Raw genomic sequence first — 22,109 nt, 5'->3', positions numbered from 1 at the left:
CAAAAAAAAAGTTTAAGAAGGCACCGAAAATTTATCTTTCAATACTTTTTAATAATCGTAGTTTGCGAACTGTGGTTAAGCCCGCCGTCTAGCGGGGCAGCGGGAAAATACCAATTTTTGGAGAAAGGTGTATAAGTTGCCCTGTAATTCAATAATGAACTACGATATAGAGCTGGAAAAATTATTAGGCATGCTCAAAATATTAATATTATATGGTGACAAATTTGTTTCTATACTTTCTTTTTTATCCAGTTCTTTACGAAAAAATTCCAAAAAACGCATTGCCTTCATATGGGATGTCCATAGATCCATTCCACACGATCAGTTTGCCATGATTTTGTCATCCTGACTGACACCAAACTGATCGTATATAGCAAGTCTATCCCTGAGTAGCTCCTATAACAAAAATAAAAAGAGGGACGAAGACGGCTACGGTTTCTTACCAGCACAGAGCGTCTGAGGAGTTGCCTACGCCCTGGTAAGAAACCGAAGCCGTCTTCGTCCGTCTTTTCATTTTTGAACTTTGGGTGTTAACCCAAGGAGAGGGGTCCGTGGACCTTAAAGAGTGGGAGCAAGTTGGTGTTGGAAAGAATCGTGAATAAAAAATCTTATTTCACCCTGACGACGCTTCCGCGCATACGTCGATTGCTGCAATGGCTGAAATCAATGAAATGAGGTTCGAATTCCTCTCCCACTCAGCGTAGTCATTAGATTTGGCCCCCAGCTGCTAACATTTTTGTTTCCTAGCCTCAAAAACTGGCTTAGAAGTTAAAAATGTTGGGACAACGACATCATTCATGTATGCCCACTGCCCTACCCTAAACTGCAATGCAAGCAAGAAACAATGGATCACTGATTCAATCAGGTCGGACTTTTGGTTCAGACCTGACTTAAAGGTTGTTTAAATAAACTTTTCTTGCCGTGATACATTCAACGGAAGATTTAACTGTTTGGAAAATATTAGTTACGATTGGATATCACGCGACGCCACGTATTTTCCGCAAGGCATCAGAGTGATTTGGCTAAAAGAACGACAGATTATACCAAGGAGCAATAGGGATCTTAAGTAAAATGAATGGAGCGAATATAACAGATTGGCCGTGAGTCAAAATTCTAACACGACAATACCTTTCTCACTTTTGACCCCATTTTTCTCAAACGTAATATCACGCGAACAATTTCGCTTTAAGGTTGGAAGGCTTGCGGCATTCATGATGATAAGTCACAGCAAGAACGAGACTATGTCTTGAATGCCGCATGTTGAAAATTGGTTATCGCAATATCTTAAAATCCTTTCCTTTGAGATTTTCAAGATTTATTTAGGAAACATTTCTACGGTCTACTAGAATATTTGTAATTCATCCAGCCAGGAACTGATGACCCCTGGACAACTGCCTGCAGGATAGTCCCACGATCCACAAACAGTTCAAGGTCAAATTTTGTGTGCATTAAATTCCATAATTATATGAACAGCGACGGAAATGTTTTGATAGTTTCAGAATTTTATCCCAATTTCAAAAATGAATTTACCAACGTCCTACTCATCTTCAAACTACCTCTTCTTCTTTTTCTTCAGCCTCTTCGGCTCGTCATCTTAAAACTACCATACAGCGCTTTAAGAAAAACTCCTGAATTCTAATTTCTAGATTCCATTTATTCCTCTCAAGTTTCACATACATTTACAATACACTAGGAGTAAAGATTTGAAAAGCATAAAGAAACTTATTCTACCAGATCTTAGTGTTTAAAATTTATTACGGTTTTACAATAATATAAAACTCCATTTCTGCAAGTCATACTATTTAAATACTAAAAGTAGATCTATCTTCCTATGGTATTCCAACCTTTCTCGCATTTCACGGTAATAATAGTGCAGATAAAACTGCTGTGTATCTTCATTTGGAATTAATAATAACTGCATCTTCACGGGAAGAGAAAATTCATGAGGACCAATTCATCTGGGGGATGAAATCCTTCAAAGTGCTCCCCAGTATAATTGATATAACATATGCACGTTGGATTTTAATGTGTATTGTTTTTGGTTACAGATGTTATCACTAAAGTTAAAATTAAATGTACTCTAACTCCCTAGTGCGCCCCGAAAAGTTAGGCTTATACATACATGTAATTTAAAAAGAATCCAACACGGCCCACCCTGTATATATGTAATTGCATTCCCTCATCCGTCTTGTCTCTGCTTTGTATTAAAAGCAACGATCGCGTTACATTTGAAATTGCCTAGAACTTGGCAAAAGTGAGGCACCAACTAAAAATGTCTGATACAGTTGCCATGAAACATAACAAAGAGAAGCACTTTCCCGGGACGCTACAGATGGACAGGGTTGGGGGGTTAAAAGTTCGGTTTAATCTTCCATACTTTCATTGTTACGATCCGGCGAGACTCCGTTTTTGTTGGGTGAGTTCGATCGGGACTTGTCTTTGTCCTCGGACGCGGAGCGGTCTCTGTGGGGCGAAAAAGGTGAAGTTTTATATTTGGGGAGGAGTTTAAGATTTCTAAAATAACTTACCGTGAGCGTGAATGCGAGTCTCTTCGTGAGTTCGAGCGGGAGCGAGATTTTGATTCGCGTTTAGCTGATCGTGATCTTGAGCGTGATTCACGTTTTAGCGAACGAGAACGGGATTTCGACTTTGATTTAGATACATCGCGGGATTTGCTGTTGATAGAATAAACCAGATTATTATAGTAGAAAAGTTTAATTCAATGTGTTGATTATTTGGCAAAGCCGTTCTGGATCCATTGTTCTAGTAAATTGAAAAACCAGGGAATCCTGTAAAAACTGAGAAAATGTCTTCTTATGAACTTACAAAGCCAACGGATTTATTTTTACTAAAGAATAAATTGGCTTTTAGGAGACAGGGGGTGATTATCCCACATCACCAGCACTTTGCCGTCGGTTTGCGTAAAAGAAAAGGCTCACGAGCCAAATGCTAAATCTCCCGAGCTCCCTACCCCGTTTTGTGGGCATTAACACACCGGGATTAGGTCACTAAATCGCAATCCAAGATCCTAGGGATATCGACACTTGAATTGAGTCATAAGTCCTTTTTTGGAATTGTTAGAACGTTCCACTGCGAAGAAATTTCACCAGAGCCCCCGTTTTTCGGAGAGAAGATCAAGAAGTAAAGCCAAGACAAGACCGATTGGTTTCAAGGGGTCATCGACAACAACTTGTATTCAGTGCTGGAACAAATCTACCAGGGCCTCTTCCAAACTAGCATGAACTTTGGACTATGTTGCTATTTTCTCGGTTAACTACAAAGACAGCCCAGGCCGCAGCATTGCAAATGTCAAAACAATCAAATCAGCTAATAAGCACACTGGGAAGTCCAGCTGTGGTGACATTCTAGGTTCCAAACTGGTCGTTTTTACACCTAAATAAACGTTTGGCAGGTGTTATTGTTATATGGATACCATAACGAAGGGCTTCGTATTGGCAGAATATGGTGATTTTCATAACCATGATATTAAAACCCGATGGTAAAGTACTGAGAAATCTTCCCCTGGGTCTTTCTTCTTTACCTTAGGGCGGTAAGTTACCCTGACCACAGAGTTGATTCCTAATGCTCCCGTCAGAAAGCTTATTTTTAAAAAGGGATTGAATTAAAAAATCGAAGCACGTAAAAGCGGTTGTTTCTGTTATTTAAATATTCATTCAACAAATTGATTTTCGGCCGCCCGGAAACTAAGGTCCAGACAAATTTCAATGTTTACAGTTCACAAGCCAATCCTGTGAATTAAATTTTGATTTACTACAAACGATAAAATATTGGCAACAATGAGAGAAGAACAACAAAAACACCGCTTGAAACAAGGAATGAATGGATAAAATATCGCCTCATGCTATTTTTCCCAATCTGGCGACGACTGTTCCTCATTCCTAACCTTACGAGTCATCCAGGAAGTATGTATATCGAATGTTGAGACGCAAGCCTATTTTGAAGCTATCGACAAATCGAAATGCCATAATGTCGCAAAATCGCGTAAGCGTACCATAACCTTAGCAAGGCGAAATAAAGGCCTAAACATCAGAATGAGCGCAGCTGGTGTTCAGGGCTAGCGATAAGTTTACAACTCGTATTCAATTCATGGCCGGCAGCAGATGTACAAAATGTGCCTGTTCGAACTGAATTCATAACTTTTTGCTAAAACATTCCTTCTATGTATTGAGGACGGTGAAAATTGTCGAACAGTGGAAGGAATGTCATAAGATTCACCGTATGGTATAGCATTCGGACGACTGGGAGAAGGCATTCGTCAGATTGACCAGCTAAAAGCAGAGTCCGCAATGCAGACGACGAAGTAGATGGGGATCTGTGGCAGTTCACGCAATGCTAAACGTATTAAACAGGCATTATTCTTCTCATTCGGATTGATCCTAGGCACCTTTCAACACGTAAATCACCAAGAGTCGACGGTATCCCTGCAATGGTACACAAATTGCTGTTTCACCATCGACCGAACCTACTTCTTGGCGCATTCAATGTTTGTCTGCTCTGACCGATGACCAGCAAAGACAAAGGAGACCCTGAATTCTGCACATTTTGATTGTTCAACACAGTCAAAAATGGGACTTGGAAAAGTTCATCAAAAATAGCGATTTCTCAAAGTGGCACGTCTTGTCGGGAACGGTTAAATATCTTAGAATGATGCTTGGCTGGAAGATGAGCTTTTGCGACCAAATAAAAACACTGGCAGTTGAAGACTCCAATAGGAGAGCAAAGTAAACCGCCAGGCCAAAAATATTAGGTTGGGGAAAAAGTAATGTCGTATTTTGTCAACAGATGGCGACACTTAAACATATCTTGTGGTGTACTTATCGCATCGGGTCATACTATGCGGCGAATTGAAGACAATCTGGGCTACAGGTGTCTCTTTGACAGTTTTATGATCGTCCGTTTCAGTCTCAAGTTATAGCGCATCAAAGATGGAGTCCAGTAAGAAGAAATTCATCATATTTTACATGTTCACTACCTGAGAGGTAAAAATGCAACATAAGAGGGGGATAATGGAGTTGCCTTCTAAATGGCAATAAGTTTGCCAACAAAACAGCGCATATTTGACTTAAATCGGATAATTCTAAGTATGTTAAAGCGTTAAAATTCGATCACAAATACGACATTACTTTTCCCCCAACCCAATATGTGGGATAGAACGATATCCATAACACAGGAAGTAAATGGCTTGACGAGTTTAAAGATACAATCGCTGCTGCTGTGAAGTAATATAGTTGAGATACTGTAATAAAGGCCCAGAACACCTACTCCGTAGATAAACGTGCAACATTACACTATGTTAGGATTGTTCTCGATTCAAATCCCCAGATTTCATTTAATATTATATTTTAAAACTAACCCGCCAATGAGAGACACACCTTGTCTAACATCATGCTTTTACCGCACTAAATGCCGCAAAGCAGGAATGGCTTAGCGGCTTAGCAAATGAATACCTAGATACAAACATTGTTTAGTTATGGAGGAATCAGAAATTATCTTAAAGAAAAGTGAGGCTATGATGATCTTGACGAGGTAGATGTTTACTTAAATAGAAGGAGGCTGTCATCCATGAAGGGGGCTTGCTTGCATCCTCAGTGGCACGAAAAGAATCCCGAGGGAACCAGTGGGCAACCAATCGCAGATGTTCAACCGGGCCCAGCAGAACGAGATTAACTGCTTTTTAAGAAAGCTTCCCAATCACAGTGAGTCACAATTGCCATGATTGTGATTATTGTAAAATGCTTTCTTGTGACCTGATTGCCGCGGTTACAGCGAAGAATGTTTGCCCCTCCCCCCCCAAAAAACATTTCGCCGGGAAAGTGAAAATTGCTCGGTATTTCCCTGGATTTTTTGTACTGACACTATGTAGCAAGCAACTACAAAACAACATTTGAGACTCAATGGAAAACCCATTTCCAATTAGCACATAGACGAACAATACTTACTTTGAATGTGATCTGGAGCGAGATTTGACTGGCGACTTTGATTTGGAGCGGCCATGTGACTTTGACCGGCTGCGGGACTTTGAACGAGATCTACTTGAACGATGAGACCTGAAAGTTTTAAATATTTTATATAGACCAATTCTTTTAACGAAAATAATTTCTGTAAAAAAGTACCTTGAACGTGATCGCCTACGAGGTGATCGGGAACGTGACCGCGAGCTTGACGAACGAGATCGTCCGCGCCCACCACTTCGGCGTCCTCCCCCACTGCGGCGATCTTCAACCAAACGAATGCGTCGGCCATTCAATTCAGTATCATCCAACTTCTCGATGGCTGTTTTCATATCGGACAAAGAGGCGAACTCGACGACGCTGGAAAATGAAAGGAAAACATATTAACAAGATCGACACATTGTGAGCTACAATTATGTCTTACCCTTCATTTCGCCTTTGCTTGTGTGCATCCGCATACGTAACTTCTCCGGCTTGACGCATATAATCTTTCAAATCCTAATGGCCCAATAGAAAACATAATTTAATGATTTTTTTTGCAACATCTACCCAAGAATATATTATCCCATATTTTTCGTTTGCTTCAGGAAAAAATACTGCGCCGAGATTATCGTAATATCAAATAAGAGCTACACTGACAAATCAAAAAATAAAAGAATTTAAAACTGATCGAACTTTGAGGATCTTCCCATACTCCGTGATGACCTAACGTGCAGCAGGCAGACCGTGACGACCAAACCACCCTGTGCGACTGACCAACGACTCTCAAAAGGGACGACGAGTACCACTACGACGACGATGCCGACACAGCCCTTTGGATTTGCAATTGCTTTGGCGACTGTCACTATCACATCGCTCCGTGACAATCCTTAGTGCGGTACGAACCATTCGACAATTGGATTAGAGGAGACGGGGGCCCATCAGCGTTTGTAAGAACGATTGAGTATGGACGATGTGCGGACGTATAGTTCCTCCCTCAAAGTCCCTGAAAACGATATTTGCAGTACTCTCGGCTGATCTGCAGTAGTTTTTCCATAGGCGTTCTCTTCGCACACGATTTGTTTTGCAAAATAAAATTCAAAAAATGTTTACGAAGAATAAAATATACTTTTCCTTACATTAGAACGTCTTGCGAATCAAAACCTGTTTTACGCTCTCGTCTTGTATGTGACCACCAACCAGAAACGCTTCAGGGAAGACAAAGCGTTTGTAATAAACTCTCATTTGACTTAGGGGACTTTAGGTTTGCATATTTTAGGATCTAATAGTTTGTTTATCGTTCATTTGTCGCCAAGTAGCCACATGGCCTGCGTACACCTCACTGGGGGCTGGACCGGAAGAGCCTTGAGCCTGGGACGCTCTTCGCCACCTCACGCACACACAAGAGATGATGTCCGCACGCAGCGCATTTCAAGACAGGCTGTGCACCGTGCCATCTCGAATTCTCTTTAGAGCGGGTGCCACCAAGAAGCCTCGCTGACTGACTGATAAGATACATGCCAAGAGGATGATGACTATTACACAACGTTTGCAACGCACACAGGAACATCAGACTGGTTGACCACAATTTGATTTTTGGTTGCAAAAATGTTCTCTCGCGCCTTTTCATCATGCATTCTGGTTAGCTTCGTCTGACTTTCGGGACTCTGATGACTTTTGTTAATAGTCGCAATAAAGTGAAAAGGATCCTGACCCAGAATCATGCAAAATATATAGGTGTTATTTAGTTTTGTTTTAATTCTCAATTTATTTGTTTCTCTAATAGAAATCTGTTTACCCGATTCACTTTATCATTTCAAAACTAGCAAAATTTCGCGATCCCTGATCTCGGAAAGTTACATATGCAAGTGATATCGAATTCTGTTTTGTATGACGTCAGCAAAGTACAGTAGTGCACTACGGTAAGTGATTAGCAAGCGAAGCCCTATACCACCACGATTTAATGTGTTTCGTGCACGTCGGCGCCTAGTACCGTACCGTCTTTTATGTTCGAACTGTGGACGACGACGTATGGTGGATGTAAATTTAGGATCTTTCTTTTGGATTGATTGATTTTGCATTGATGAACCTTGTTTTAGGCAGCCACCACTCATCATCATCATCATGACCATCTATAACTGTGCTTGAGCCTGAATCTGAGCCTGTTTTCAGTTCCTCTCCCTGGTTTGTATTTGATAAGCGTCTCGCGCATGCTTCACATGTGACATCGGAAGGACATCAGTCAGTCTGTGTCAGCGACCACATTTTAGGTAGCAATTCTTCGAAAAAATAATTTAATTTACTTTAAATTATTTTTCTAGTAGTTTACAAGAGGATTTTGTTTTTATTGTTTTTACTTAACTAGTGAAATTAAACTAAATACTCTCTTACGTTAATGTCGTGAAACTTTCGTGGAAGAAATGCATGCAAAATCTCTAAAATCATTGCATTTTTATTTGAAATAGCCACGGCTGAGAGAGTCCACAAAGTAGAAGTAGCAAGAGTAGAATTTTACCATCACCGAAAATTATTCACAAAAACAAAGTAAATTAATTTGACAATTAGAACATTTATACAATTTATAAGATTTTCATGATCATAGAAAGTCAATCATGTCCGTTAGTACCTTCATCTATGGAAATCGGAAATGTTTTTTGTCATATTCAAATGCAATAATTTTAGCCCAAAACGCGGCTGCGCCTAAACACCAATATTTTCACCATTCAACGAAATACACTGCCAAGTACAATTACTTCCAAACAGCAAGAACTACTTAAAAAAATTAAAAAAATACTCAAAATTAAGAGCGCATGATATTTGTGGCCAAATATTATCCGATTGCAGAGCCTCCCTATCACAGATACAATTCTCGGGTGGTAGATGTCCAAGGCACTCGCGCCCCTATACCCTTGTCGTTTGGTCTCAGGCGTTTCTTTGGTGGTCTTTTCGGTCGCAATTGCAAGAGGAAATTGGTTTCGTCGCACTTATTGGTCGGCACTTGGTACACATCTCTGAGGGGGAAAGATCAGTCAAGACGCTCAAGTCCAGAAGAGGTGGTGGTCACTCATCGAATACGCACACAAGCCACATCCTACGTTTGAGCCACAAATACATGCGTGAAAACCAAAAAAATAATGCTTTCGTTTGAAAATAATTGCATTTGGCATGACTACATCGGTTACGCTTACGGTCCTACTGTAAATGAATGAAAGAAATGAATAAAAAGTACATACCTGCCAGCTGACTCGGCTCGATAAGTTCTCCACAATCAAACGATATTCAGTTCGTAGCGGTGGCCCATATCTGGAGGAGGATCTGGAATTTTTGGATCTATTTTATTCGAAAACTTCGAATTTTTCTGACCGGTGTCAGCTGTTGGTCTTATTCTAACGGCATCACTATACTAAAATTCATTGAACTTAATACATTGTATGGTTTCAAGATGATGCTTTATAAACTAGTTTTGTCTGGTGTGGTTTAGTTTAACTCTTACTGCCACCGGTGAGATTTACAGCGCGACCTCAGACAGTCTAGCGCTCTAACTAGTAAGACCATACGGACATATTTTAATCCTATCTGAACAGTTCGACCTAGCGGACCGCATTTATATCGGGTTGGATAAAAAGAAATATCGTATTTGTGATCGAAATTTGACGCTCTATTTAACATACTTAGAATTATCCGATTTAAGTCAAATATTCGCAAACTTGTTGCCATCTAGAAGGCAACTTCATTATCCCCCCCTTATAAAACCCCCTCTCCATATTTGCAAAAAACCCAGACAGCCAATTTTCGCAAGCCTCTTTTGAGGCCAACTTAGTAGCACCAAGAGCGTTTTGCATGGACCGGAAGAGATGGTAATCACTTGGTGCCAGGTCCGGACGGTGGGTGCGATAGGACATTCCATCCGAGCTCCCGTAGCTTCTGGCGGGTCATCAAAGATGTGAGGCCGAGCATTGTCCTGGCGCAACATAAAACCATTCCTATTGACCAATTCTGGTCGCTCCTGGTCAAATCGCCTGCTTTAAACGGTCGAGCTGCTCACAGTAGAGGACCGAATTGAGGGTCGGGCTATAGTTGACGATTCCCTTCCAATCCCACCAAAAACAGCAAAATCTTCCTGGCTCTCAATCCGGGCTTGGCGGTGGTTTGGGCCGGCTCGCCGCGCTTCGACCATGATATTTTTCGTTTGAGGTTGTCGTACGTGATCCACTTTTCATCACCAGTCACCATCCACTTCAACAATGGGTCGAATTCGTTCCGTTTCCGAAGAGCATCGCAGGCGTTGATTCGATCCAAGAGATTTTTTGCTTCAACTGGTGAGGCACACAAACATCCAGCTTTTTGGAATCCAATCTTCAGCAAATGATTCCAAACGGTTTTATGGTCTGTACCCAGTTCCTAACCAATCAAGCGAGTGCTCACATGCCGGTCAACTTGGATGATTTCGACGATTTCATCGGTTTCTACGACGATTGGCTTACCAGTATGGGGTGTATCTTCGACATCCACTACACCAGAACGAAATCGATCGAACCAACGCTGTGCTTTGCGAATCGTTACAGTATCGGGCCCATCAACTTCACAAATTTTTTCGGCCGCCTTCGTTGCATTTTTACCTCTCAGGTAGTAAAAGCGTAAAATATGACTAATTTCTTGCTTGGTGGACTCCATCTTTGACGCGGCATAGGAGATTTTCTCTTCCCTCTTTTTCCCCAACCCAATATAATCTATAGTGGGGAAACATACAAGATTGCCTCGCAAATATTCCTACCTACATATATACATACAATACCCATATTGGCTACAATTGCAAAACAAATGTATCCAGTATACGCAGTACATACACCGAATCAACAAGCCATCCAGTATCTCCTCACCAATTGAATCGACTCGCATATCGCTGAGTCAGAAGTGAAGCGTGCTTATTGTGCCGTTGAGATTGTGCTAACGTGCTGTCGCATCAATTGAGGCGGTTCGATACCGTCGAATTTTCTGAGGCGGTTCAACGTCGTCAATTCACTTACATCAATGGACTAAGTAGCAAAATTGGGTCGACTCACTCATGAGCCCATCTCAATCAAAGAGTAACACAGGTTCCAGCAAAAAACGTGGGAAACGTCTGTTCAATCAACAGCTTTGTTGTCAAAACTAGGACTACTCGTTACAAAGCCACGGAAGGAACTTCGGATTAGACTACACAATTATGGAACCAAGAAACAAACGATTCGCACAATTTCTGCTGCTCACCAGTTAGCTGACACCGCCTCAATACAAGGCTGATGTCACTGCGTTCAAGAAATGCGCTGAACAGGGGCCAAATTCTTAGAGAATTGGCCTGTGAACTCTAGAAATACAGAGAGCAACCCCACCATTCGTGGAGTTTTACCCACAAGTCAGCAGGATGAGGCCATATACATCTCGATGGTAATCAGTGAAATCTAATTTCCGGCTGTATCAGCATGTTAGAGCGATACGATGAATTACCACCATCGAGCGTGGCTCGTACAACTCATCGATTTAAGAATCACACATCATCATCAATTCACATTCAAGGTTTGGGACAACAGCGAAACATTTTCTGTGCGGAATTATCGGAAGCTAGGTGCGTGAGGGTAGAAACTTCAAATGCGATGAACATGAGCTTGAGCTTAAAATTATTCGCAAAAAGTATATTCCACTGGGTTCAACATGCCACAGAAAGGATGAGGAAGTGGGTCAACTTTAACATCAAAGGACTCACAAATTAAGGGAAAAAAGATAATAAATTGAAAAGGCAACAACGCTCCAGCACTCCTAAGTCCGGCAGACATACTTAATTTGTCCCAAGTGGGGGTAGACAGGAGACTCTAATTAAAGTTGTATCCAGAAAGGACAACGAACGGCTAGTCTTACCACGGTCATGTTTTAATTGTCTCCAAAGACGGTTTTAGCGGTGCCCCTTTTGATATCTTGAAAACTTTTAAGGAAGCTGTGGATTCATTTAATTTTATTAATTACTGTGATAATTAGGGATTCTGCTTTAAACTCCTCTCGGTTTGCCATCGAAGGGACAAATTTCCGGACTTCAAATTTCAACTTGGCATTGGATTGTTGTAAGCATTAAATTTTGGTAAGGAAATCTGATATTGAAGTGACGCCTAGTCATTTTGGAAATTATATGTATACCTACTAACAATTGCGGCTGCGGAGTAAAAGGTAGACCTTGAAATTGAATTTCACTTTATGTGATGATAATCAAGAATTCAAAATATATATTTAAATTGCAACAAACGTGTGGTACTGGCTTCTACACTTTAAAAATGATGAGTTTGACTGATTGAAGGGAAGAAACGTCCTGGATAGCCAAAAAAAGTTTAAGACACCGAATTGGAAAGACTATTAGATGAAGATTCGTGTCAAACCCAGGAACTTGTGAACTGATTAGGAGTAACCCAACTAGCCATTTCCGTACGTTTGCAAGCATTGGGAATGATCTAAAAGGGAATTGGGTGTGATACGAACTGGAACCAAAAGACATTGAAATGTGTTTTTCCATGAGCAGCTTCCTCGACAAAAAAGAAAGGACGTTTTGCTTCGTATCGTCACTGTCGATGAAAAGTAGATCCGCTACAACCCGAAGCGAAAAAATCATATGATTACCCTGTATACGCATCAACATCGACGGCACAGCCGAATAATATTCACGGATAGAAGCTTATGACCTGCATCCGGTGCAGAAGTGCGCCGTGTACTATGAACTGATCCATCCGAACGAAACCATCACGGAGTGGTACCATCAATTGATAATAAAACAACCAGAATACTCCAAAAGACATACTAAGATGACTTCCCAAGATAATGTTTGATCACATGTTGCAAAATCTGTCAAGGAAAAGTTAGAAGCGTTGAACTGTTGTGTGCTACACCACTCACTATACAGCCCAGACATTGCTACTTCGGATTACCACCATTTCCGATCAATAACGCATGACCTGCCAGAACAACACTTTCGTTTTTGCCAGGAAATCAAACAAATCGGGAATCCGGAATCTAGACGCTTCAGGTATGAAAGGTTTTGTGTATTTCTTTTATAAAGAGATTTGAGTGTGCATTTGTCCCATTAGCATGTAGCACGTAAAATATGCATATATTATGTGAAAATTTCCACTTTCAAGTGATATTGACATTCATAATCTTGAATTTGCAGAGAAGCGGCAGTTTTGATCTAGTATAACTTTGTTAGTATTAGTACGATCTTCACCAAATTTGGCAGAATCATGCTCTATACTGTAGCCTATATTGCTGCATTTTGTGATTCTAGCGTGAACTTAATGCGGGTTTTCCTGCCAATTACTTAAAATTACAGTAATGCACTATTATTAGCTTTATTTGAACAGGTATTGGTATGGAGGGTATTTCGGAGGCACCATATAGTGGCAGCCCCCTGATTCTTTTTTCAGATTTTACGGTTGGGCATTTCTGAGAATGGGTCCGTTAAAAAAAATGATCACTTTCAACCCCCCACCTTTTCAACAAATGTCAAAACTAAGACCGGCTTCGAAAAGTACTAACGGAAACCTAATTTGATACCCTACATGATATTTGATGAAAAAAAAATTTACACCCCTCTTTTGGTGTCAATCGCTATAACCGTCTCCGAGAAAAATGCGTGTGACGGACAGACAGTAAGCCGATTTTAATAAGGTTTTGTGTTTACACAAAGCCTTAAAAATGGGTCCATTCGTGAGTTACATCAAAAACCGAGGAGCCCTTTTCACGCGGAATCCGTATGCTACTAGACAGATGGGAGAGAAATAATGGCTAACGATGGGCAACATTTTGAATAATCGTATTGCAATCATTTTTCCACAAAGGTTCAATTTTACAGAAAAAAAATATTATGCTCATCCCAAACAAACAAGGAGATCAAAGGGAGCCACCTTGATTTCAAAATATAAGTTCAGTTTTATTTCAAAACTTGAAAAGCTCGATGTCGGCATCTATTGTGAAATTTGAGAAATGCATAACAAATCTAAAATTAGAGAACTACCGCAAAAACTTATTCAGTTCTCTCTCAACCATACAGTACCACATGTGTCAGTGCAAAGTCAGCCTGGACGTACTAATAGAGCCATAATTAGTGTAAATCTTGAACTTCAAGTAGAGGTAAAGTTGCTACTTATTTACGATGATGAATTTATGTGTATTTATTAGACAGAAAATTTAGTAAAAATGGGTCGCGGACCGCAGTGTACATTTAGCGAAAGAATAAAGATAATAACTTTGCGAGATGGAGGTAAATCGCAACGAAATATTGCTGAGATTGTCGAGTTCCAGATAGATGACGCAAAGTGGTCTTAAGCCGGAACTATAATATGCATATGTGGCGAATGTACTTAAAATCCCTCAATGAGAATTGAATGTTACTGTCCAATATGCACATCGTGAAATATTCTCCGATTGTTTAGTTAAACTTCCGTTAAGCACAGAAAATTCAAGACAGATCTCTAATTTACGTTCGTGACATTACCGGCCTTAAAACTTCCTCGAAAAAAGGAGGCTACGGGAAAATAATTTGAATGGCAGAGAGTTACTAAGAAGTGTCCGCCTTTTAAGAAAAGATAATATCAGAAAGAGGTTGGAATTTGCAAAAAGCCACAAAACGATTAAGATAATATTAAGAAAGGGAGGAAGACTTTATGGAGCGATCAGAACAAAATAAATTTAATTAGTTCTGATGATAGGCGTAACGTTTGAAGATCATCAAATAAAGAATTAGCTCCAAAATGTACAAAGTATCCTGAAACATGGAGGTGGCTAATTTACTGGATTAATGAGAACTCCAACCAAGAGGGATATGTCAACATTCTTGAGAATGTGATGTCACCCCCCTTTCCTCAGGTTAATATGCCGTTAGAATGGGTCTTTCAGCAAAATAATGATACTAAACATACTTCGGGTAAATCGAAAACATTTTTTAAAGAAAATAAAATTTCTTTATTGTCATGGCCCTCTTAATCACCGGATCTTAATCCGAATGAGAATTTATGAAATGATGTGAAAAATCCCCCCAGGATGGAACTTGGGAAACGCCTGCTGAACACAGCAATAATTGCGAGTTCTTTCTGAATGATAAACTGCCAACAGAGAAGGATGAAGGCCAATCTTCCGCACCTAAAAGCGGGACGAGGTGCACCAAAACTGATCCTCCAGCTTGATGCTGGGAATAGACCTGACAACCCTGCACGGAAACAATTGTTACGAAATCATAAAAGGAGCCTCGGAATGGACGGATTATCCAACCACTCGGCAATGAAAACAGACACTGTTTGCGCATTGTCTCAAGGAACCGTGCGCTCCCTGTAGAGGAGCTGCCAAGAAGCTAGCCGATACCCTGCCACAACATTACAAGTGATGCACTGGATAGATACCGATTTACTTGAGAAAAGCCACTACACTATATATAATAATGGCCATCCAGCAGACACCACCACTCTACAGAGGAGACTGCAGAGTCTACGAGGCAGTAGAGTGAACTCTCGAAGCCTGTCCCGGGTATGATATCGAAATATTACTTGGGAGATTTTAACAAGCGGATACGGACGAGGAACGTATTCAGGCGATAGGTCGGACCATATGGCTTACATAAAACTCCGATTAATAGTGGACTATGGAATATTCAACTAATAGTGTCGTATGAAACGATTGTGACTTGGATCTTTAGGTTCGTTGACAGTGCTCGAATCAGGTGAGCACTGCGATTTCCACCACACTTGGTAGGATCATGATCTATGTTGCCAAGTTTCAAAGTGTTAGAATGATCTTACAGAGAATTACAGTAATATATTATTAACTTTATTTGAATAGATATCGGTAAGAATATTTCGGAGCCTAGGTACAATACAATGGCAGCCTCTTGATTTTATTCAGATATTTCGGTTGGATATTTTCTGAGGGTCCGTTAAAGAAATGACCACCTTCGACCCCCGCATTCCCCACCTTTCCAATAAATGTCAAAACTAAGGCTTTGGAAAGTACTAAATAGGACCTTTCATTTGATATCCCGCATGACTATATTTAATAAAAAAAATTACACCACTCGTTTGCAGGTTTGGAGACCCCCTCCCTTAAATTCAATGTAGAATTGTGTACCTTTCCACCAAATTTGGTGTGAACAGCTGCAACCGTCTCCGAGGAACATGCGGGTGACGAACAGACAGTAAACCGATTTTTGTGTAAAAAAAAACCTTAAAAAGATTATATCACGTAGTGCTGCATTATAGAGATATCACGTTGCTGAGTACCAACTATATTATCCGCAAAAACCCATAGTGCCAGACCATCATCGACCAGAGGTTCTACTCCACAAATCAACAAGAGACCAGATCTTTGAGGCAATCGATGGAAGAACTGTTGGAATAAGGTAATCAATCAGCATCTCCATATCCCAACAAAGTTAAGTCTGACTAGACTGATTCTTACCTAAGTACGAGGTCAGATCCGGTATCACTCTCGTTCACCATCAACAACTGTATAAAACAAGGGGATGTTCTATAATACATTTGCTTAATCCTAGCCTTGGAAAAGGTAATCCATCGGCACTTATGTAAACGCCAGAGCCACTATCCTCTGAAAACCCACCCAACTGTGGACATATTGGGAAGAACAACCTGAGATTTACAGCTGCCGTCATTCAGATCAAGTAGGCGGCGCGAGATCTTGGTCTGAATATTAATAAGAGCAGGATGAAATATATGGTGGCAACACAGCATCAAAAATATCAAATAGTATCGCCAACTGAAAACAATGATTATAGGAAATTACAACTTTAAAAAATTATTAGAAATCCCACATGGATCGAAAATCACAACCACAACAGCTATAAAGGAAAAAAACTTCAGATTACAACTGTTCCAGTCAAAATGTATCACCATAAAGCCAGTTTCTCCTGTACAAGGTGGTAATATTGTCAGTTATGATGTATCGGATGTATAGTCAGCCAACAGCCTATTTCAGCTTACAAAAACTGTTCCGCTCGAAACATCTCACCATAGGGTCAAAGCTCTTACTGTACAAGACTATGATCTTGCCAGTCCTCATGTATTCCTCGGAAACTTAGGTTCTTAGCAAGAAAAATTGCGAACTCTAGGCCGCGTTCGAGAGAAGAATCCTCCGAAGAATTTTTGGCCCCCTACATGAGAATGGACGATTCCGTAGCCTACACAATGACGAAATCTATGAGCGATACCATGACCGTCCGGTTGTGGATAAAATCCCTCTCAATAGGTTACGGTGGGCGGGTCACTTAATCCGTATGGATGAAGATGATCCCACCCGGAAAGTCTATAAGGGCAATATCTATGGTAGGAAAAGAAGACGAGGCAGACCCTGCCTAAGATGGAGCGATGGCGTGGGCCAGGACGTCAGACAGCTGTTAGGGATATCGAATTGGTGGACCTCGGCGCAAAACCGGGATGTCTGGAGTTCCTTATTAAGGCAGGCCTAGACCGGATACTGGTTGTTGCGCCGTTGATGATGATGTGTAGACGTCCGGTTCTTAGCAAATAACTTTCGAGAAGAGAATCCTGCGAGGAATTCTTAAGCTTAGTGTGGGACGGCCCTTGCAATTCGTATTGCATTCCTGGGTACCTATGAGAAGCAACTCTACCACAAGTTCGTCAACAAAAAAAGCCGACTAATTGTCGAAACGCGAGGTCAAAACCAAGAGTGATCACTGGTTTGAATTAGGAGGTAGTTTGTTAGCCGAAGTCTTAAAGTGAAAGATTGCCTTGGAAGATATTTTTCGTTTTTATTGGCTAGAAAATATTTGGTAATATATATAAATACGTATTTCGGAGTCCAACTGCCCCTTTTTCATTGTTTTATATTCTGATAGAGGAAGATAAAACACTGAAGGGGACGTATTTGTACAACTGGAAATGCTACACAATTCCTAGTTAATCACTACTCCCAAATTTGTTCCAGCACTGTTAAACCCTTAGCAATCTGTAAAACACTGTTTGCGACCAGTTCATACGTCTCACACTCAAAACTCGAAATCTTTAGCAACTCCTATCGTAAATTCTTCGAATTTAGTTGTTTACTTTGAATCTTAAACTACTGCAAAGCGAGAACACATCAACGTGGCCGCCGACCACTCCAGAGTCCATTGCCCCAATGTTTCCGACCGTGACTCACTCTATTTGCAAACAAGTAATTCCGCCGCATCTCAAATAAGATTCTGAATTACTTTTGTCCTCAGCAATATCGTAGAAACCATACAAATCGAATAAAGTGCACTTGGTCGACGACAAGAATTAAGCCTGATGGAATTTCTACTCACTTGTCATTGTAACGTCCACCGCCCCCGCGTCTGCCGCCGTATCGATCGTCATATCTGTCGCGATGACTCCCGCGCGCTTGGCCCCTTGCCGGCTCCACAACGACCCTGCAAACAACATAATTAACGTGTTAGCCATCGAACATTCGCTGGATAAGCTACTGGTGTGCGTAAACTAAAGGCCATTTGAGCGATAAGCGAATGGGCCACATCTATAAATTCCCATTAAACCACAATTTGGCCATAACTCCATATTTGGTTTGCCCGAAAATCTTAATATTCCAAAAACTTGTAAAACTACCTTTCTCCCAGCAGCTCCTTCCCGTTCAGCTCGTACACCGCATCGTCTGCGTCGCGATAGTCTTCGAACTCCTGGAAAAGAATTTTCTTGGTTAGCTCACTTCTCAAACCGAGCAAAAACACTTGGCTGTAAAAGCAACCGGGCGAGATAAGGAAAGTGCCACTTACCACGAACCCATAACCATTCTTTATCAAAATATCTCGGGTGCGTCCATAACCTTTGAAAAACCGCTCCAAGTCACGTTCACGTACTCCGTACGGCAAGCCGCCGACGTAAACTCTAGATCCAACCATCTTGATAGAAAAACGGAAAATAAACTTTTAACACTTCTTTTATAAAATATCAATTAACATTTCTGCAACGTAAGCTATTGCAAAAAAAAACTTGGAAAATATTTTCACAAATATGGCGACTCCGCCATCAGCCATATTATACGCCGCATTGCAGACATGTTCGATCGAGTGGCTGGTAATTTTTATGAAATTCTTCGGTACTCACCGTTAAATCTGCCCGTTTTACTCGTTTATTCTATTGCACGTCACTCCGCGCACTGTTTAATAACAACTTTTTTGATAAACTCGCGCTACTTTCACAGATATATTGAATTTTCACAAGCCACTAAAAAGCCGCTGTTGAACTCACCACGAAAGTACAAGCGGAAATGAGGGTGGAACACGGGAATTATGGAACATAACATATAACGATGTTTAGTATGATAAGAAGACTTGCTACTAACTTCAGGCGCCTGCTTTTGGCGGGAATGAAGAAAATGAAAATGTTTACGTTAGGAATTAGCGGACTCCTTCGAGGCGTTCTTGAACCGATTGTTTATTTTGAAATTAATAGCATTTGATATGTCTTTTTCTTTTTATGATGGTCGAAGAAAGGAAATGCTTGGAATGAATTATGAATATTATTATTATTCGGTTAAGGGAAGTCGCACTGCGTCCTTACAGACATATCATGCCTCTTACTGGTTATAATGTACCTATTAACTATAGTATGTCAAGCAAGTCTATTACCGTCAGGAATTTTAATATATTCCCTACTTCCAGGTGTCTCAACTTAGCAGCTGGTATTAAGTATTCTCCCGGGTGCCTTGATCTACTTTGCATAAGTGCTAGACGCTGGATTTCAGTACAGTCCACACAGAACGTGTAGGCAGTGTCCGTAGATATCCCACTAGCCTCTCCAGGGTGATAGTCTAGTCGCCCGTGACCAGTCAGGATTTCCACTATAATCCGAAGGTTTTTCGTGGTGAGGTCTTCCACGAGGATGGGGGCTAGAGGGTCAAACTTATTTACTCAAGCCACCAAGTATCAGTGAGGCTTTATTCAAATGTTTTGTTAATAGTAGGGTCACCTCGTACAGGGAGTGGCACATATCACCCTCAGAGAGAGAGAAGATATCACTCTCACAGAGAGAGAGGCACATGCTGGCCCCAGGAGGTTACATTCGGCATCAATCTATCCTATACTGTAGTACTTGACCCCTTCAAATTATGAATAAGAAAAGGAAGATTTTTGAAAAAAAACTATTTCATAGTTCAGTTCATCAATATTTCATCATCAATACTCGTCCTCCTTGTCACTAGCGTAATTAATTCCACTCTTCCTTTCTAGATCCAGTGCCATTTGACCAAGGCAGGAGTGCAAGGAGTGCAAATAGAAGTCATCAGTCTAGTTAAGCTGCTTGAGAAAAGATCAGATCCAGCCAAAGCAACTTTGGTCCAATCATTGGACTTCAGATTCCTCTGATCCCCAATGCAGCACGTGACATTCTGTGTCGTCATATGCTGCTCTGATAGTTCTCCATAGTTCCTCTGATAGTTTCTCCATAGTTCCTCTCCTGTATAGAGCACTCCGGATACATTCACTATTCACGCTGTTGAAAGCTTTCTTGTAATCGATGAAAAGTAGATAGAGTGGTGATCTGAACTCAACAAACTGTGGCCGGTATATACAGAGTGGAAATCAACCTGCTCTTTATCAGTCAGGCTTTCGAGATTTTTCTTGATGCAGATGATTTTAATTAATATCTTTGCGACATCTTTGTGATAGTAGGGAGCACGCAAATGTCTCCAGTTGTCGCATTCAAGATGAATTCGAGAGTAATGCCAGCATCTCAGAAGACCACTACTAAATCTACTATTGATCGCGATTATTGACCATATGGTCTAATTGTTCGTTGCCGATTGGGCTGCAGTGGAGAAGCTACGCCCAGGGTGAAAAACGTGCGGTTCCGAAATTGCATAGCTGATTTCATTTTGTTAAAATTTCTCTAGTCCAAACTTCCAAGAAAACTTCGGGCCCGGGGGAATCTGCTTCTCGACGGGCTCGATAATACTATTTAACTGAGCTGTAGGTGAACAATTCGAGGGAGGACTTGTGATAACAGGACCTTAGGTGACACACTCCGGTTACTTGTTGCATGGATAAGGAAAGAGTATCAGCGCACATATAGGCCGCCGAAGTCCGTGTTGTTTAAGTAATGCTGCAGGACACGTAAAATCTCAGAGGAATTTGAGGAAGAAAGCGAAGTCCGCCAGAGTTTCATTTTGCCACTGATACTATTTCTTTTTGTTATCGTTTGTAACATCGTTGATGTATGTTATCGTTGATGTATTTCATGCTGCTATGTCCCGAGGACGTGGAACAGATTTTAAATCTACTCTCGAAAAATTTATCCCAGAAATATTCCTCGAATTCACACCGAGGAGGGAGAAAACACACAGCAACATCGTTTTCCTTCCAAGTGGTAGCACCCAGGACCGAAGAGAGAAAATCAAAGCCCGGGGTCAAAATTAAGCGAGAAAACTGGGTTTCTCTCTAAATACTCAGCTTTTTTAATTGAGATTTGTGTTCCGGATTGCTGATTATACTTTGGACCTGGGACAGTCCTGCTTTTGCCACCCTCCTCTCGTCAGGCCTGTATGCATTAAAATATCCGTGTTATAATAAGTGGTTTTATATTAAGGTTCTCAAGAAGAATGGCACTTGGGAAGGTCATATGTCAAATAGAGGTGGCAAAGAACCATTGCCAGCAAGTCATAAAGAGAAAAGAAAAGTCATGACTTCCGAAACGGACAACGAATCGGTATTTCTGACCGTCCATGAACAATGATATTAATTCTTGGGCTAGACAGAGTATTGCATGCCAGAAGTACAAAACTACAAAATATGTGAGGAAACACGCCTGTTCCTCGGTCTACCAAGCGCTTCCACGGTTTCAGATATTGTCTCACAGTCATCGCGCGGGGGCCTAAGGCGAGACCCCTGGAAAATATTTTTAGACAATCTCAAACTCTGGCGAGAGGGGATTCCATGCCGGTATTTATAATCATTGCCTTGAAAGGCAGTTCGAATTCCTTTTTTCACCGGACAACTGAGTGCCGCACATAGTCGAATAGGTTGCTTGAAAGATGGCACACGACGATGAAAGCCGTCATATTGATCCATGAAAACGGGAAGGGGGAGCACCACGCGTCCATTTTGAGGATGGAACACCCAATTGTAATTTAAGGTTAACTCATTAG

The 22,109-nt window shown here is 41.0% G+C and overlaps 1 protein-coding gene across 3 annotated transcripts; it reads right to left on the bottom strand.

Annotated features, from left to right (window-relative positions):
• Nucleotides 1–1,633: 1,633 nt before the first annotated feature.
• On the bottom strand, nt 1,634–19,246 carry LOC119650564 (serine-arginine protein 55). 3 transcript variants are annotated; one of them, XM_038053369.1, is made up of 10 exons: nt 19,073–19,245; nt 18,742–18,867; nt 18,575–18,645; nt 18,277–18,381; nt 9,185–9,281; nt 6,397–6,470; nt 6,135–6,332; nt 5,961–6,068; nt 2,529–2,675; nt 1,634–2,463 (listed from the first exon to the last, which is right to left on the bottom strand). In XM_038053369.1, exons 2-10 carry the CDS (start codon nt 18,865–18,867, stop codon nt 2,364–2,366), a joined length of 1,026 nt encoding a protein of 341 aa, XP_037909297.1. In that variant the 5' UTR covers nt 19,073–19,245; the 3' UTR covers nt 1,634–2,363. The 3 variants fall into 3 exon arrangements, with proteins under 3 accessions (XP_037909297.1, XP_037909298.1, XP_037909300.1); XM_038053370.1 differs by having other exon boundaries at nt 9,185–9,266; nt 19,073–19,244; XM_038053372.1 differs by lacking the exons at nt 1,634–2,463; nt 2,529–2,675; nt 5,961–6,068; nt 6,135–6,332; nt 6,397–6,470 and adding an exon at nt 7,091–8,230 and having other exon boundaries at nt 9,185–9,266; nt 19,073–19,246.
• Nucleotides 19,247–22,109: the final 2,863 nt, after the last annotated feature.

The sequence above is a fragment of the Hermetia illucens genome, chromosome 3 (assembly GCF_905115235.1).
Source record: "Hermetia illucens chromosome 3, iHerIll2.2.curated.20191125, whole genome shotgun sequence".
Taxonomy (NCBI): Eukaryota; Metazoa; Arthropoda; class Insecta; order Diptera; family Stratiomyidae; genus Hermetia; species Hermetia illucens.
The sequence above is the reverse complement of the archived record's forward strand: the minus strand, read 5'-3'. Positions and strand labels throughout refer to the sequence as shown.

Bases quoted from the DNA above. Each gene is read 5' to 3' on its own strand.
- LOC119650564 (XM_038053369.1), bottom strand. From the start codon at position 18,867: ATGGTTGGATCTAGAGTTTACGTCGGCGGCTTGCCGTACGGAGTACGT. The intron at 2,676-5,960 runs GTAAGTATTGTT...TTCTATCAACAG, and splicing joins CGCTCCAGATCACATTCAAA to CAAATCCCGCGATGTATCTA. The intron at 2,464-2,528 runs GTAAGTTATTTT...TTCGCCCCACAG, and splicing joins GACTCGCATTCACGCTCACG to AGACCGCTCCGCGTCCGAGG.